The sequence below is a fragment of the Alosa alosa genome, chromosome 2 (genome assembly GCF_017589495.1).
Source record: "Alosa alosa isolate M-15738 ecotype Scorff River chromosome 2, AALO_Geno_1.1, whole genome shotgun sequence".
Classification (NCBI taxonomy): domain Eukaryota; kingdom Metazoa; phylum Chordata; class Actinopteri; order Clupeiformes; family Clupeidae; genus Alosa; species Alosa alosa.
The window spans coordinates 35,374,819-35,393,344 of record NC_063190.1 but is presented as its reverse complement, the minus strand read 5'-3'; the positions used below and the strand labels follow the sequence as shown (position 1 = coordinate 35,393,344).

At 45.7% G+C, this 18,526-nt stretch overlaps 1 protein-coding gene across 1 annotated transcript in view; it reads left to right on the top strand.

Moving 5' to 3' along the window:
* The window catches only part of grk6 (G protein-coupled receptor kinase 6), a 70,020-nt gene that overhangs the window by 640 nt on the left and 50,854 nt on the right, over positions 1–18,526 (top strand). Inside the window, exon 2 of the mRNA XM_048233766.1 lies at positions 3,943–4,038. Within this exon, the coding sequence (XP_048089723.1) occupies positions 3,943–4,038 (96 nt within the window). The remainder of the gene's footprint in view (positions 1–3,942; positions 4,039–18,526) is intronic.

The window sequence follows — 18,526 nt, the reverse complement described above, 5'->3', positions numbered from 1 at the left end:
TTCCGAAATATAGTGGTCATGAGTGAAGACGACCAGGTTTCCATCCACCCAGTCGACAACAGCGATTTGACTGTCCAGGATTACAGAGATGGCATTTTGGAATGATGACAACCTATGATAAGGTTTTGCATAGTGAAATTGAATTGAGAGAAACGTCAAGGCTGCCTGTACACTTTCATCATGGTGACCACGTAAACCTTGTTTTTTCCCTTGAGCTTGCAGCAGGTGTAACGGTCTTGGGACTGACTGCCCGTGTTTATTACTTTGGAATTCCTTCTGCTACGCTGAATCAAAATTCATAGTTTAGCTGTAGTAGGCTATAGCCTACAAGTGAATAATTTCCGATGCGCACAGTGGTAATAATTGTCAGCTTGCTTAATGTAACACAATAGCTATGAACTGTAAGCTTGCTCAATGTAACAGTGTAGCTTTTTATCTATACATTTTTATCTGTACATTTTAGGAAAACGTCGTTAACTCTTTTGTTTGTGAACTGGAGCACGGATTTTATGAGTCGAAAGTTTTTGCACTCTGAAGGGCGGGTGTATTAGAATATCCCATGGTCTTGCACCAACAGAAGTGAAACTTGACGTTCCTATTTATTTATTTATTTCATTTACAACTATGAGGACAGAACTGCACACGTATGAATAGAAATGAATGAAACAGCCAACGATTTACATGTGGCTTTAGTCCTGCACCTTGTATTTGCCGGTCTTGTATTTGTATTTCCTTGTATTTGCCGGTCCTTTGTCTGACAGCTGCAGGTGAAGCTTTAAGCCCCATTCCTCCGTTGGCCCAACAACAGGAAGTCTGTGTGATTGTTGAGGTTTGCTGTGCATGTCTCGTGTCAGCCAGGTTTCCCTTAATGAAACAGAACAGTCTATTTAGCCTCGCGCTAAGAGCAGCAATCTAGTCCCAGTAGTGATGCGCGCGGCAGCACTGTCATGCTTTAACTGAAATTGCTGTTGCTGCTACAGCATGTTGTTTGGGCCAGATTGAGTTTTTGCAGTTCGAGTTTTGAGGACCGATATGGCCACTATCACTGCATGCCAGGTGGTTGCTTTTAGTATATTTAGCTAAACTGGCAGAAGTAGCTCTTGTTTAGTTTCCCTGCCTGTGTTTGTAAGTGGGTCTGCCAACCCCTTCTGCCTGTTGCCTTTGAGTCCACAGGGGTCCCTGTCTCACACATGCTGCCTGCCTGTCTTGTGTTGTCATACCCAATCACCAAAGCAACCAGCGCAGGGTGAGATGATCGAAAGTCTCTTCTGGTCGAAAACTCTTCTGGTCCTGTTCACTGCCACGCTCTTTGGCATTCTTTTGAATGGTGACCGTGGCGACAGGCCACAAGCACACTCGCTTCCCCATTTCTGGATGCATCGCCAGCATCCTTCAGAAAAGCAGCACGCCTAGGTTTCAGTGTGTGGTCTGTGTCCTCTCTCATGTACTGTGGACATAACGCCTCAATGCCAAATGAGGGCCAAATCTCAGCCATATCCCAGACAGACTCAGACACTGTCAGCGCCCCTTGATATCTTTGGTGGCTTCATCGTTATCTGTGTTGGGGCTTTGTATAATCTTTCACCCTCTTCAGACACCCTTTGCCACCCCCACCACCACTCCGAGTGTGGCATTGCATCACGTTCACCTCTTGATGCATCGCTAGATCTGCTGTCACACCATCACTGCTGAGAGCTTTTGAATTGCAAATATCTGACATTGGTGTTCTAGAGCTGGGGTAGATGGGGGCAAAAGGTGGTGTCCTTTCGGGAGGGCATCAAAAGGTGGTGTCCTTTGGGGAGGACAGCAAAAGGTGGTGTCCTTTGGGGAGGCAAAAGGTGGTGTCCTTTGGGGAGGGCAGCATGTCCTTTGGGGGAACAGCAAAAGGGGCAAAAGCCTGTGTGTCCTTCATCTTCGGAGGGAGACTTGGATCAGTGTTGTGGGGGGCGCAGTGTTGTGGGGGGGGCAATGTTGCGCAGGCTTCTCGACACGAATGAAGGGACTGTGTGTTTACAGTATGTACCAGTTGCAGATCTTACAATGTGCACATTCCTCATGTGTGATGCAGACCTGGTGCAGATGAGGGGGGATCCATTCCAGACCTGGGTCAGATCTGTTTGCACCTCTACACACACACACACACACACACACACGGACACACACAGATGCACTGATGATGGGTCAGTGTGTAACTGGCCTGGTCCAGTTTGGCATGAGAGAGCTGTGCTGCTGTGTGTTAACAGTACGGCATGTGTGGGAAAGAGAGAGCTGTGTGTTAACAGTACGGCATGTGTGGGAAAAAGAGAGCTGTGCTGCTGTGTGTTAACAGTACGGCATGTGTGGGAAAGAGAGAGCTGTGTGTTAACAGTACGGCATGTGTGGGAAAGAGAGAGCTGTGTGTTAACAGTACGGCATGTGTGGGAAAGAGAGAGCTGTGCAGAAGAAAAGGAGCATTTTTGAGGCCTCAGAAGCAACTCTAGTGTCCTCAAAGCCTGGGCTAATTCCACACACACACACACACTCACACACACACACACACACACTCCAAGCCTGGGCTAATTCCACACACACACACACACACACACACACACACACACACACACACACACACACACACTCTCCAAGCCTGGGCTAATTACACACACACACACACACTCCAAGCCTGGGCTAATTCCACACACACACACACACACACACACTCCAAGCCTGGGCTAATTCACACACACACACACACACACACACACACACACACACACACACACACACACACACACACACACACACACACACACACACACACACACACTCCAAGCCTGGGCTAATTACACACACACACACACACACTCCAAGCCTGGGCTAATTACACACACACACACACACTCCAAGCCTGGGCTAATTCCACACACACACACACACTCCAAGCCTGGGCTAATTACACACACACACACACACACTCCAGGCCTGGATGATTCCACACACACACACTCCCAAGCCTGGGCTAATTCCACACACACACACACACTCCACAAGTGTCGCTGGACAAAGCGGCGGTTTGTGTTCTCAGAGCCCCCTAGCCCCTTCGCCCCGTCCCAAATCCCCGTTCGGTTTGGTACTTTCAACTCAATTCACCCAGAGAGTGCCGTGCTGGGACCCCGGGGATACGGGCCACGCCCGGCCTGCCTCTGGGCCGCTCCCGGGCTGCGCTGGACGTAGTGTGTGTGTATGACGGCCATGCTGCTGTGTAGCCCTGTAGTTGTTATTGGGATGTTGTTTATCCCAGCCGGTGCATTAAGTTGATTTGTGGTCATGCAGGCGAGGTCTGTAATAGAATCACTCTCCTGCTCAGAAACACATTTGTACCAATGATGGTTAAGAAGTGGAATAATATATTTGTACCAATGGTGGTTAAGAAGTGGAGTGATATTTGTACCAATGGTGGTTAAGAAGTGGAGTGATAGAATCACAACACCAACCGGCACTAATAGCATATCATTTACACTCGTCTGATGATGTCGTCAGGAGTAACCTACTGCTACAGTACCTATGAGGGCCAGGAGGCCTAAACCAACTGACCAGTTATACATCTACACGTATAGATATACACCTGTATAGATTCAGATAAGGTATATCTGCTGATGTACTCTCAGCAGGACATCTACACGTATAGACATGTATAGACTGTTGTGACCTCACACTACTGTTAAAAATGTTGTGAAAGTTAGTGTGTGTGTGTGTGTGAGCGAGAGAGTGAGAGAGTGTGAAAGAGAATGTGAAAGAGAGAGAGAGAGAGAGAGAGAAAGAAAGAGAGAGAGAGTGTGTATCTGATAATGTATGTGTGTGTGTGTGGTTGGGCTTTTTCACTGATTCTTTTTCACTCTCTCTCTCTCTCTCTCTCTCTCTCTCTCTCTCTCTCTCTCTCTCTCTCTCTCTCTCTCTCATCAGGAGGAGGTGGGAATAGGAAGGGGAAGAGTAAGAAATGGAAACAAATGCTCCAGTTCCCCCACATCAGCCTGTGTGAGGAGCTTCGGCAGACTACAGGTATGTTTGACACCCTCTTTTGGGTTAGCATGACCCCTTTGACCCCCTCTTTTGGATTAGCATCACGTTGCTGTCCACTCAGATGGCATTTCCTGATGTTCCGGTGTTCCTCACAGACATCCATGTCACAACAGAAACCTGTGTTCCTTTAATACACCCCAGAAACCTGTGTTCCTTACACCCCAGAAACCTGTGTTCCTTACACCCCTGAAACCTGTGTTCCTTAAGCCCCAGAAACCTGCATCAGGGGCATACTCACACTATACCATACGTACTGTAACCCGAGTATGTTTGACCCCCAATGTCCGGTTTGTTTGACCAGTGTGATCGCTCCGTACCCCGTACCGTACCCGGGCGGGCATGATGCGCTTATCCGTGCCCAGGTCGGCTTGTGGAGGTTGGCCACGGCACGGTTGGGCTTATGGGCACCTACGCAGAGATTCAGCAGCTTATGGGCACACCTACGCAGAGATTCAGCAGCTTATGGGCACCTACGCAGAGATTCAGCAGCTTATGGGCACCTGTGCAGAGATTCAGCAGCTTATGGGCACCTACGCAGAGATTCAGCAGCTTATGGGCTTATGGGCACCTGTGCAGAGATTCAGCAGCTTATGGGCACCTGTCCAGAGATTCAGCAGCTTATGGGCACCTACGCAGAGATTCAGCAGTTTATGGGCCTACGCAGAGATTCAGCAGCTTATGGGCACCTATGCAGAGATTCAGCAGCTTATGGGCACCTGTGCAGAGATTCAGCAGCTTATGGGCACCTACGCAGAGATTCAGCAGCTTATGGGCGCACCTACGCAGAGATTCAGCAGCTTATGGGCACACCTATGCAGAGATTCTAGAGCGCAGCAGCTTATCCACGCCTGGGTACAGTTGGGCTTATGGGCGCCCCTACGCAGAGATTCAGCAGCTTATGAGCACCTACGCAGAGATTCAGCAGCTTATGAGCACCTACGCAGAGATTCAGCAGCGCAGCAGCTTATGGGCACCTATGCAGAGATTCAGCAGCTTATGGGCACCTATGCAGAGATTCAGCAGCTTATGGGCACCTACGCAGAGATTCAGCAGCGCAGCAGCTTATGGGCACCTAAGCAGAGATTCAGCAGCTTATGGGAGTCTGGGTACAGTTGGGCTTATGGGCGCACCTACGCAGAGATTCAGCAGCTTATGGGCACCTACGCAGAGATTCAGCAGCTTATCCGCGCCTGGGTACAGTTGGGCTTATGGGCGCACCTACGCAGAGATTCTAAAGCGCAGCAGCTCAACCGTGCCTGGGTACAGTTTGATGGTATGCAGTGCCTGGGTACAGTTTGATAGTATGCAGTGCCTGGGTACAGTTTGATAGTATGCAGTGTAAGTGTGGAACAAAATCGGGACAGAACCGTACTCCGGCACAGTAGGCCTACAAGTGAATCGTGCCTAGTGTGAGTTATGCCCTAATATAGTAGGCTATTAAACATTCATAAATAAGCTCCAGCATTGCTCCTGTGAAAACATACCTGTTAAAACCGGTGTTCAAATGCAATATTCAGACGATAAGATCATTGTATTTTGACCAAGTTCATTCGTAGCTAATATGCTACTATGCTAAAATATGATGGAATCACTAGTGTCTAATATGCTATCACTATGCTAAAATGTGATGGGAGCACTAGTAGGTAATATGCTACTGCTATGCTAAAATGTGATGGGATCACTATAGTTAATATGCTACTGCTATGCTAAAATGTGATGGGATCACTATAGTTAATATGCTACTGCTATGCTAAAATGTGATGGGATCACTATAGTTAGGCCTAATATGATACTATAGTAAAAATACTGTGTTCATTAGTAGTTAGCAGTGTGCCGTTCTCTTGCCCAGGTTTGTAGCTGCTGTGTTGTAGCAGTCCTTCACACATGGCGTGTTTGTAGCTGCTGTGTAGCAGTCCTTCACACATGGTGTGTAGCTGCAGACTTTGCTCTGGTGGGAAATTTGAGTCTGATGTGGTTGCCATAAACAAATGCAGTTGACCGGGTCTCTTTTCCGGTAATATCCACAATGCTTCTTTCTAAACCAACACTGTGGTCTTTTATGGCTAGCATGTTTTGTTGCCATGTGTCATAAGATGGACCCCAGGGTTACCCATGCTAGTCCTTCCACCACTTTTTGATTAATTGTGAAATTCTTTCTATTTATATCTAAATCAACACTACAGGCTTTTATGGCTAGCATCACATGATAGCCATAAAAGACTGTAGTTTCGATTTAGATATAAATAGAAAAAATGTCATAATTTGTTTTGTTGCCATCTGTTGATATTCTGATAGATTTTGCATTTATTTTTGCTTGAGAAAATATATCAAGCTTAATAAAAATAAAAAAAACAGTAAGTTTTTTTTTTTTTTTTAGTTTAAGACATTTTTGGAGTAGGCTAATGGAGAATCTTTACGAAAACAAATATTGTAAACCAGGCATTTTCATATCAAAGGGTTAGGTGACCCAGACCTGTAAAATGGAGAGTGAAACTCTGGTGTGTGTGTGTGCGTGTGTGTGTGTGTGCGCATTTACCTATACAACAGGAACAGAAGAAACGCTTGCACAGGAAGAGAATGGGCATCGTTTGAACTTGTCTAGATTTGTCCAAGTGTCTGTTTCTGTGTGCAGTAACTATTTCTGAGGAACAGGCTTGATACAACAAGTGTGGTTCCGTTTAGCCGTCATAACGTCATAACATAAGCTGGACAGATAGATTTCAGTTGAAGTTCAAGATCCACATGTTTCACCATTCTCTCTTGTGGCCTATCACATCATGCCATGTTTCACCATCCTCTCTTGTGGCCTATCACATCATGCCATGTTTCACCATCCTCTCTTGTGGCCTATCACATCATGCCATGTTTCACCATTCTCTCTTGTCGCCTATCACATCATGCCGTGTTGCTTGGTTCCCGAACAGAGTTGCATTTCAGAAGGTGCGTTCATTGTCTTCGCTTGAGGTTGAGCCAGGGACATGTCATTTAATGAGAACGATTGCTCCATGACTTCAAAACAGGAGGGATGTTGTTTTTTCGTTTCTTCATGTAACTTAACTGAATCAACTGTGTCACTGAATTTAAAAACGAAAGTAAGAACCAGGAATCTTACTGACAACCCTTCAACCTCCATTCCCTCAACCAAACGACCCCACCCCACAGAGCTAACTGAGAGAGAAAGTGTGTGTGTATGTGTGTATGAGTGAGAGAGAGAGGGTGTGTGTGTCTTTGTGCATGTGCGTGATGGCTTCACCTCAGCTTTGTATCCACTTACAGAACTCGATAGGGTCATTTAATATTTCATTTATTCATAGTTTACAGATTTTTTTGAAGCTCATTATGAGCATCCGTTTCCTACTGTATGTAGCTCTCTCTCCTTGGGGGACACGTAAAAGTCTCACACACACACACACACACACACACACAGGGCCCTTTCGTAATGTTGCAGCAGTGTTGCATCCGGTGATGTTCATTATGTGTGAGAGAGGGAGGGTGGCGTGTCGATCAGTGTTGTGGAATCGAGTGCAAGTTCACATGAACACACACACACACACACACACACACACACACACACAGAACACACACAGAAGACACTGGGGGGTATGCGCCTCTGTGGCACCCTCGAGTGTCGTGGCGCAGCGCCACTTCCTGTGTCCTGCAGGTCTCGTCTCAAAGGCAGCTCTGCAGCAGCACCGCAATCGCACCAGACAGGAAGTGGCTACAGGACGAAAGAGGAAGTTGCTGCTGCACTGCCGATGCTGCTGCTGTCGTGCAAGCTGGCTGTTGCTCACTCACTCAAGCGTTTTGCAAAAGGCTCACGGGCACATGATTGCCACCCCTGATTTGGCGGCTCACATAGTCAGTCACAGAAGAGAAGAGAGGAATGTTCTGGAGTTCTAGGCCGTTTTACCCCGGAACATTCCTTTAAAAACCAGCATCTCTGATTCCACCTCTCAAATGGTCTGGTCACTGATGCCCAGTCACTCGGAAGTAAAATGGCCAAGCAAATGTATAGCCAATGTATAGCTAATGTATAGCCAATGTATAGCCAATTGGCTCTGTGTGTGTTGGTGTGTGTGTGGGGAGCTTGGCTCTGTGTGTGTGGGGAGCTTGGATGTGTGTGGGGAGCTTGGCTGTGTGTGTGTTGGTGTGTGTGAGGAGCTTGGCTGTGTGTGTGTTGGTGTGTGTGTGATGTTTGGCTGTGTGTGTGGGGTGTGTGTGGTGTGTAACGGCTGTGTGTGTGGGGTGTGTGTGGTGTGTAACGGCTGTGTGTGTGGGGTGTAACGGCTGTGTGTGGGGGGTGTGTGTGGCGTGTAATGGCTGTCTGTGTGTTGTTGTGTGTGGGGAGCTTGGCTGTGTGTGTGTTGGTGTGTGTGGGGAGCTTGGCTGTGTGTGTGTGGTGTGTAACGGCTGTGTGTGTGTGTGTGTGGGGTGTGTGTGGTGTGTAACGGCTGTGTGTGTGTTTGGTGTAATGGCTGTGTGTGTGTGGGGTGTGTGTGTGGTGTAACGGCTGCCATGCAGGACATGGGAGTTCATCCAGCTGACGTCAGTCATGAAGAAAACAGAGGGACAGAGGAAGAACACAAACGGCTGACATGTTGCAACATCTGACTCAACACTTCCTCTCTCTCTCTTGCTCTTGCTCTCTGTCTCTATCGCTCTCTCTCTCTCTCTCTCTCTTTCTTTCTTTCTTTCTTTCTTTCTTTCTTTCTTTTCTCTCTCTCTCTCTCTCTCTCTCTCTCTTTCTTTCTTTCTTTCTTTCTTTCTTCCTTTCTTTCTTTCTCTTTCTCTCTCTCTCTCTCTCTCGCTCTTTTAATTTCAATTCAGTTCAGTTCAAATAAGCTTTATTGACATGACAATTTTGTTGAGTGCTTGTGTTGTCAAAGCATGTATACAGATTCAGTACATAAATAGATAAGATACAAGAACAAAACAATGTTGATTAAATAATAGTAATAAATTAATTATAATAAAAATAATATTAATTTAATTAAAAAATAATAATGAATGATAATAATAATAATAATAATAATAATAATAATAAAACAAATATATATATAAATAAAAAAAGCTGCTAGCTATTTCTGCTCTTTGTCCATTATGTGTTTTCTCTCAGTTTGTGGCACTTAAACACAAACTGTGCGGAGAGTTGTAGGGATTGTTCATCCTCACCTAGGAGGGTTTTCATTTTTGAATTGTCGTCTAGACCTTTAAATTGTGGGGTTTTTTCTAGAAATTTAGGGTAAAAAGAATTTCTCAGTAGAGTATATTTGGTGCACCTCAGAAGGAAGTGTTTCTCATCCTCAATCTCCATGAGGTCACAGTGGGAGCAAATTCTTTGGTGTCTCTCTTGCCAGGATCTTTTATGCCATCCAGTTTCAATTTACAATTTATGGGCGCCCAATCTGTATATTATTGTTAGGTAACGACTTTGTGGTTGTTTTAATTTAATCAGATCATTTGCTCTTTCTCTCTCTCTCTCTCTCTCTCTCTCTTTTACACACACACACATTCTCTCTCTCCCTCTCTCTGTCTCTCTCTCTCTCCCTCTCTCTGTCTCTCTCTCTCTCCCTCTCTCTGATGTCCTTTGCACACCTCTATGGCCCCTCCTCCCTCACACACAGTGTGTCTCAATCTTGTTAAAGTTAGGTGATTTCTTGCTTTCTCTCTCTCTCTCTCTCTCTCTCTCTCACTCCTCCACTCTAACTGTGTGCTGAGGTTCTTCCTCTCTGTATTGTGTGTTTTAGTGTGTGTGTGTGTGTGTGTGTTTAGTGGTGTGGTTGAGTCCATGGAGCACTGAGATGAACTGCAGGTGGGGACTGAAAGCGACTCCTAAGTTAAATTGAGACCCTGTGTGATGTGATCACATGATTTCCTCTCATGCTGCTGCCTCGTCTCCACACGGCACCGCACCGCACCCACTCTGCACCGCACACTTCACTCTGCACCGCACACTAACGCTATGCAGCTCTGCACCGCACACTTTGCTCTGCACCGCACACATACGCCATGCCACTCTGCACCGCACACTTCACTCTGCACCGCACCCACTCTGCACCGCACACTTTGCTCTGCACCGCACACATACGCCACACCACGCCACTCTGCACCGCACACTAACGCCATGCCACTCTGCACCGCACACTTCACTCTGCACCGCACACTAACGCCATGCCACTCTGCACCGCACACATACGCCATGCCACTCTGCACCGCACACTAACGCCACGCCACTCTGCACCGCACACTAACGCCATGCCACTCTGCACCGCACACTAACGCCATGCCACTCTGCACCGCACACTAACGCCATGCCACTCTGCACCTCACACATACGCCATGCCACTCTGCACCGCACACTTCACTCTGCACCGCACACTAACGCCATGCCACTCTGCACCGCACACTAACGCCATGCCACTCTGCACCGCACACATACGCCATGCCACTCTGCACCTCACCGCTCTACACTGTCATGCACAGTCATGCCATCCAGGGGACGTTATGGGCTTGCACTCACTCTACCCAAACCTCCCCACCTGGCACACAGGACAAAAAGACTCTCCTGTAGAGTGTGTCCTTACACACTATTATTCTAGTGTTCTAGTGTTCTATAATATCTATAGAAGCATGTGTCCTCTGTGCTGTTTACCAGCACTCATCCCATTGATTAGCCCAGAGTAGTAGCCTGTGCTGCATCATTGGGTTATGAGGGGTAGGAGTCACTAGCATGTAGCACTATGTGCTGCCATCAAAAGTGCATGGTGTTCCTGCCTGGGCTCTCATCCTCCATGGGCTGCCTGGGCTCTCCACCTCCATGGGCTGCCTGGGCTCTCCACCTCCATGGGCTACTTCATTAAGTGATAAAGACGGTGCGGTGGGGCCAGTATGTCTGTATACGGGGCCAGTGTGTCTGTAAGGGCTGGGGGATTTGTTGTAGTCAAAAGACTGTGTAGTGTGTAAACGTCCTGTAGAGTGTGTCGTGTGTAAACGTGCCTGTAGAGTGTGTAGTGTGTAAACGTGCCTGTAGAGTGTGTAGTGTGTAAACGCGCCTGTAGGGTGTGTGGGTGTACGCGTGCCTGTAGCCTGTATAGTGTGTAAACGTGCCTGTAGAGTGTGTCGTGTGTAAACGTGCCTGTAGACTGTGTAGTGTGTAAACGTGCCTGTAGAGTGTGTCGTGTGTAAACGTGCCTGTAGCCTGTGTAGTGTGTAAACGTGCCTGTAGCCTGTGTAGTGTGTAAACGTGCCTGTAGCCTGTGTAGTGTGTAAACGTGCTGTAGAGTGTGTAGTGTGTAAACGTGCCTGTAGAGTGTGTAGTGTGTAAACGTGCCTGTAGAGTGTGTAGTGTGTAAACGTGCTGTAGAGTGTGTAGTGTGTACACGTGCCTGTAGCCTGTATAGTGTGTAAACGTGCCTGTAGAGTGTGTAGTGTGTAAACGTGCCTGTAGAGTGTAGAGTGTGTAGTGTGTAAACGTGCCTGTAGCCTGTGTAGTGTGTAAACGTGCCTGTAGAGTGTGTCGTTTGTAAACGTGCCTGTAGAGTGTGTAGTGTGTAAACGTGCTGTAGAGTGTGTAGTGTGTAAACGTGCCTGTAGCCTGTATAGTGTGTAAACGTGCCTGTAGAGTGTGTAGTGTGTAAACGTGCCTGTAGAGTGTGTAGTGTGTACACGTGCTGTAGCCTGGGTACTGAGTAAAAAGTGGAAGAGAAAGACATTACGAGAAGCTGCTTCCTGGGAGTCTGTGTGTGTGTGTGTGTATACTGTATGTGTGTGTGTGTGTGTGTGTGTACTACTCTGCTCAGCAGTGGCGGCTGGTGGTATTTTTTTCTAGTGAAGCAGTTATGAAATTATGACCCCGGAAACTAACATTGTGCCCAACACACCTGCCAAAGTTGGTGAGGTTGAATATATGACATGATGACATTGAACTGGCTGCCATAGCATAAACAAAAGCTATGTTGTTTGATCAGTCAGAGAGCTCAGAGTAATTTGTTGTGAAATCAAGACCTGTTTAAAACCATCTCAAAGTACAGGCCACAAATGGGGTGTAGTAGGCCTAAGACTGGACAAGACAGTAAACAAGGTTTATGTATTATTATTATTATTATTATTATTATTATTATTATTAGTTTGCATATTTTTGTTAGACATATTGTTTGCAAAGACTACAGTGTAGATGTTACGATGTGCTGCCTGTGATATGCACTTTGTGAGACGGCACACTTTCACAAACACATCTCATCCACAAGGGGGCACCAGTTTGCTTCTTTGACCTGGTAGCTGTGAGCTAGCTATAAAAGCCATGAAGCGGCTTTAATGGAGGGAACTCAGTTTGGCATGAGGAAAGGCCTGCTTAGGGCCTACCAGCACCTCATGGTTTCCGCCCTGGACCCTTTTGATGAATATTCCCTTTCTTCCATTGGATATATATTTTGTGTTTAGACACATTTTCGTTGTTTTGTTTTGTGTTGGGGTTTTCCCCACATTTTTCTATGAACATTCTTGGAAGTAGGAATTACGTATGGGCTGGTCGCCTAGAGAAGGCAATGCGCAGGCTGGTTCAGGACTTGGAGGTAAGCTGGTGTCCTCTTGCATTTCATCTCCTATTAGTTCGTACACACTGACTGCCACACCATTGCACACACTTAGGTTAGGGACTCTGGTCTGGGCAGCACATCTAATTTCCCTAGACTTAGTTCGAGCTTGTTGCCAGGCCACCTCTTCCTAACAACTAGGCTATCTATGGTCATGCCCCCAAAAAAGAGCATCTCCACTTTAGCACTAATTAGTGACTAGGTAAGTCTCTATATACTGAAAACAATAACAACTATATTTTCTGATCTTGATATAAGATGAATAACACTTGGTTAGACTGTATTAGATAAGCAGTTTTTGCAGTGTATTGATGCCAAGTTGTTGATGTCCACAACATCTTGAAACATCAACCTTCCAATATTCTAAGCTACTAATTATGCCCCATAAGCAATGTCAAATTCAGTAGCCTATTAAGAGACACATTCTTGCCTCTGGGATACAGAAATTATACCATGACTGCTGCTCTGGCATATGTTTGACCAACCGGTTTGTTTCTGTCACTGCCTTCCTTCTATACAGAAGTAAAAATCCACTTGACATTTGCCTCCTGATACACTGAAGAATACTAGAATTTTTTTCTGAATCAATCAGTGTCTATTTCATTTTTAAATGGTAGTTGAAATTTAGCTTCAAGTAGATTGTTCTGAATTGTCTTTGACAAAGTTGAGGATTTAAAATGGGAAGCCAAGACGTTATAACACATCCACAACATAGGCTAATGTTATAACACATCAGTGAACTTACAGGATGGCTACGTTGAGAAGCTGCACTTTCTAATGCATAGCCTACTTGGAACAAGTTTATCCTTACTGTAGCACCCACGAACTGTGTTAATTTCACATGAAGTCTCTTGGTCTCCTCTCTGCATTCACTCATAGGTCCTCATTTCAAAAAACTGTAAAGAATCCTCTAAATTGCGGTCAACGATGTTCATTGCCTGAAACTTCTGTCGAATCCATCTTGCTAGGACTTAGCGGGTCACTGACGTTAGCTGTGGGGAGACTGCTAGCAAGCTTTCCCCCCTAGCTGATGTTAGAAAACACAGAGCTACACACAATACTTCTAAATAAAACGTTCTCCCCTACACAGAAAAAAATCCGATGTACCTTACAAAATGAATGTAAAACAAACTATGTGGAATGAGTTACACAACCATAATGAAACTCTCTACTGAGGTCACTGAAGGCAACTGAAAAGTGATGGCAAGCTAATGGAGACAGTGATTGGCCAGAGTGTTGCGTCAATCATATTCAACGGCAGGAAGTGTGAAATTCTGCCCAATCGGTCACTGCTTCACGGGTGGGACTTATCTGCCATAAGGATCAATTGAAACGGAAAAAATCCACGAGCCGCCTGGGGTTTCACCCAAGGGGGCAGGCGAATTCCCAGAAGTAGAAGCCTCCATGGAGCAGTGGTTATCAACTCTCTGCTAACCCCATAGAACGCCCATTCATTTAGGATTTTTTTTAACTCCCATAACTTCATATAACATATATCATGTACCGATATTTTAGCTTCTGTGTTATCTACATAAACAATAAAAGGCAAAACAAGACTTCGACTACCTCGCATGCGTAAGCGTTAGGTTCCCGTAGAAGAAGAATGTTTAGCATGTCCGGTTGAAGGGAAGCTAACGCACTGAAGGGAGAGAACCGTATTGTTTGGATAAGAAGCGTAGTCCAGCCAGCACGGAAACTCGTGAACAAAGCTATGTAGCCTAGCCTATGTTAAGGTAAAGCATAGAGGCAAGTAAACCTAATGAAAAACAGTAGTTTTACCAAAGATTGTTAAGGCGGAGCCTTAAGAAAAGTGGAAAGAAGATTAGCCTCAAGGCTATAACTTTTTTGTTTTGTTTTACCATGACTGTTTTTGAAGATGATCATGTGTGGTAGTTTCAACATTGACACGACTTGATATCACTTGTGAGGATGATTTTAATAATAATACATAAATAAATGTTTAACTTTGATGACTTTGAAGGCGAAGGAAGTGCGAGAAGAATTTCTGTGTATCCATCATATGAGTTACAAGATTCAGTTCGATGGCTAATGTCACGAAGTTAAGTGCGAGTCTGCGCAGTACTGGGGGGACCAACTGAAAAATGACTCAGTACCCTCCCATTGAGAACGACGGAGTCTGTTCATCCATTTCTTTTACTGTCTATGGGTTTCACTCGATTTACATTTAAGTCAATGGGGAAAGATATCTATGGTAGTGAAGCAAAACGAAAAGTTGGTGAAGCAGTCTGATTCACTGTAATTCTCCATTCCACCGCACAGAAATACAGTCACTAACACGAACTGTTTTCCTGAAATCAATTCTGTGAGTGACAACAGCGCCATAAAACAGTTAGTGTTAGTGACTGTATTTCTGTTTCAAAGGAGTAAAATTGGGATTATTATAAGATTTTTTTTTTTGGTGTTTTTTACTTTTTTTTTGGTGAAGCACTGCTTCACCTGTAGTCTTATAGAAGCCTCCTCTGCTGCTCAGGGGTGTGTAAATCAGCCGTTCTGCCAACAGGAAGGGAAAACACACACACACACGACACACACACACACACACAATGTACATACACACACACGCAGCGCAAATACACATTAATACAAACACACGTAAATACAAACACACACAAAAAGTCCTACACACGCACACGCACACACATACACACACACACACAAAAACACACACACGCACACACAAACACACACACGGAGGCCTGCCGACATAGGCGCAGCCTTCAGATGTCAAAGTGTTTGTACGGTAGAGGAAGATGTAGCTTTATGAGCGAACGCTAAAAAACTCCCCACAGCCACATCCATCTCTCTTCCCTGGGGAGACGCCATGGCGCTCAGGCTTCCCATGTGTCAGTCTGCCCAAACCAACATGGCGTCCTTCTTCTTTAAAAGCTGAGCAGCGAGCGTGGCTGAGTGTGGTCCTCAGTGGCTGTTCAATTGGTCATCGGCAGGCTGAAGGACAGGACCTCACGTCTCTCTCTGTTCTTTCGTCCTACTTTCATATTCTCACAGCACACTGGCAGGAACTAACACCACAAATCACAGCGATGTGGCCATTAATAACAGTATATATCAGTATGTGTAGCGACGTGGCCATTAATAACACTAATATATCAGTTAATGTCAGGTTGCTGATAGCTGATAGCAAAGTACTGACGTCACAGCGTCCCTTCATTTCTGTTTTTATTAGTTAAATCTGGTTTCGTTTTGTGATGCATGATGCGAGTTCACTTTCCACACGGGCAGCCAACAACTGACATCCCAATGTCATAAATAATTGATTCCATGTCGCAAGCAATTCTCTTGAAGTTTTGAAATTCTCGCAAGCAATTCTCTTGAGCTCTTGAAGACCCAGTATCTCAGAGCATCCATGAGTATCCATGAGTCAGGTTCTGCAGAGTGTGGTCCACAGTATCTCAGAGCATGAGTATCCATGAGTCAGGTTCTGCAGAGTGTGGAAGGTGGTGACCTGTGGGGGTATTGTCTGCACATATGAGCCTCTTCTCCTCGCTGTTGTGATGTATCATGGGGTTGAACTCTACTCTGATGACTCTTGGGTGGCAGTAAGTGTCTCTGCATATGCAGGACGAGCAGCTCCACCTCCACCTGATCCTCCATGTCCAGATGTGTTGTACACTAACCTGTGTCGCGTCTGCGTTGTACACTAACCTGTGTCACGACCTCCTCTAGGACTGCATCATTTGGGGAAAATATCTAATTTTGCGATTAGGTAATTGCATTGGTTCATATTGCGATTGCAGTAAGTGTAACCTGTGCTGTGCACTAACCTGTGCACTAACCTGTGCACTGACCTGTGTTGTGTCTGCGTGGTATACTAACCTGTGTCGCGTCTGCTTGTCTCTCAAGGAGAAGTAGGACAAATAAGTCTGGTCAGGTCAGCGGGTCTCCAGGGACATGGTCAGGGAGCGTTTAGATCATCTGCTCCCAGGATACTGCCCTGGCTGTGGGGCAGCTGCAGAATAAATCTGGGCACTGGACTCCCAGGAGCTGGAGCACTCAGGGTCTGGGCCTAAGGCATGTGCCGCCGAGCCGCCCTGCAGAGCCACCATTAACATGCCACCCACCCGTCCTCTGGCTGCGCGCTCCAGAATGGTCTGACTGCAGAGCCGCAGAGCCACAGTTCTACCACAGCAGATTCACCATAGCACACAGCGTACATCTAGCACATGCGCAATGTGAACCCCTGCGTCTTTTCCAACATAGGCTACACGGTTTTTGCGTTCTGCGAGATGATGCATGTAACTATCTAAAATATATGCCGCTAAATTACACTCAGTGTAATAACACATGTTGTGATGGTTTCCAGTGTAATTTTTGTAAATAAAAACGGCTAAGACTGAATAATAGTCAAACCACGACAAATAGGAAAAAAAACATTCATGTTCTGAGGTAGTAATTGTGAAGAATTAAAAACCCAATAAAAAATGATTTCATCGGTTTACTGAAGTAAAATCAAACAATCGCTATGTTTATCAGCCAAACTCCGGATAAACCATTACAGCGCATGCGCTGAATCTGTAGTGGTAGAATTGATAAACCATTTACTACGCGCATGCGCTGAATCTTTAGTGGTAGAATTGATAAACCATTACTACGCGCATGCGCCGAATCTGTAGTGGTAGAATTGTTGTGGTGAATCTGTAGTGGTAGAACGGTGGATGGCTTTGCAGCGCTGCAGTCGGATATTATTGGCGTCTTCTATCGGCCGTTCTCTGGCTGTGTGTTCTATCGGCCGTCCTCTGGCTGAGACTTCTATCGGCCGGGTTTTTAACGGTTCTGAGGTGAGGCTGGGACAGGAGTGGAGACAATGGTGGCTTGTTCAGGGCGTACACACACACACACACACACACACACACACACACACACTGCAACAATTTAAACATTAAGGCCAGAAGATGGAGTGATAAAACATGGCGGGCCTGCGGAATGCCGAGTGTCGATATAAGACTGTTTAGAGTCCCCGGCGATGTAGTGGTAGAATTGTTGTGGTGAATCTGTAGTGGTAGAATTGTTGTGGTGAATCTGTAGTGGTAGAATTGTTGTGGTGAATCTGTAGTGGTAGAATTGTTGTGGTGAATCTGTAGTGGTAGAATTGTTGTGGTGAATCTGTAGTGGTAGAATTGTTGTGGTGAATCTGTAGTGGTAGAATTGTTGTGGTGAATCTGTAGTGGTAGAATTGTTGTGGTGAATCTGTAGTGGTAGAATTGTTGTGGTGAATCTGTAGTGGTAGAATTGTTGTGGTGAATCTGTAGTGGTAGAATTGTTGTGGTGAATCTGTAGTGGTAGAATTGTTGTGGTGAATCTGAAGATGGAGTGATAAAACATGACTGCGCCCGGCTTTGTAGCCATCCCATAATTTAACATGTGGAGGGTTAAATGGAGGCCTTTATGGCCCGGCTTTGTAGTGGTAGAATTGTTGTGGTGAATCTGTAGTGGTAGAATTGTTGTGGTGAATCTGTAGTGGTAGAATTGTTGTGGTGAATCTGTAGTGGTAGAATTGTTGTGGTGAATCTGTAGTGGTAGAATTGTTGTGGTGAATCTGTAGTGGTAGAATTGTTGTGGTGAATCTGTAGTGGTAGAATTGTTGTGGTGAATCTGTAGTGGTAGAATTGTTGTGGTGAATCTGTAGTGGTAGAATTGTTGTGGTGAATCTGTAGTGGTAGAATTGTTGTGGTGAATCTGTAGTGGTAGAATTGTTGTGGTGAATCTGTAGTGGTAGAATTGTTGTGGTGAATCTGTAGTGGTAGTACATCCGCATTTAACATGTGGAGGGTTAAATGGAGGCCTTTATGACGTGCCGTGGTGAGAGAAAGTGTTTTTTTGTCATATGAATTTCACAC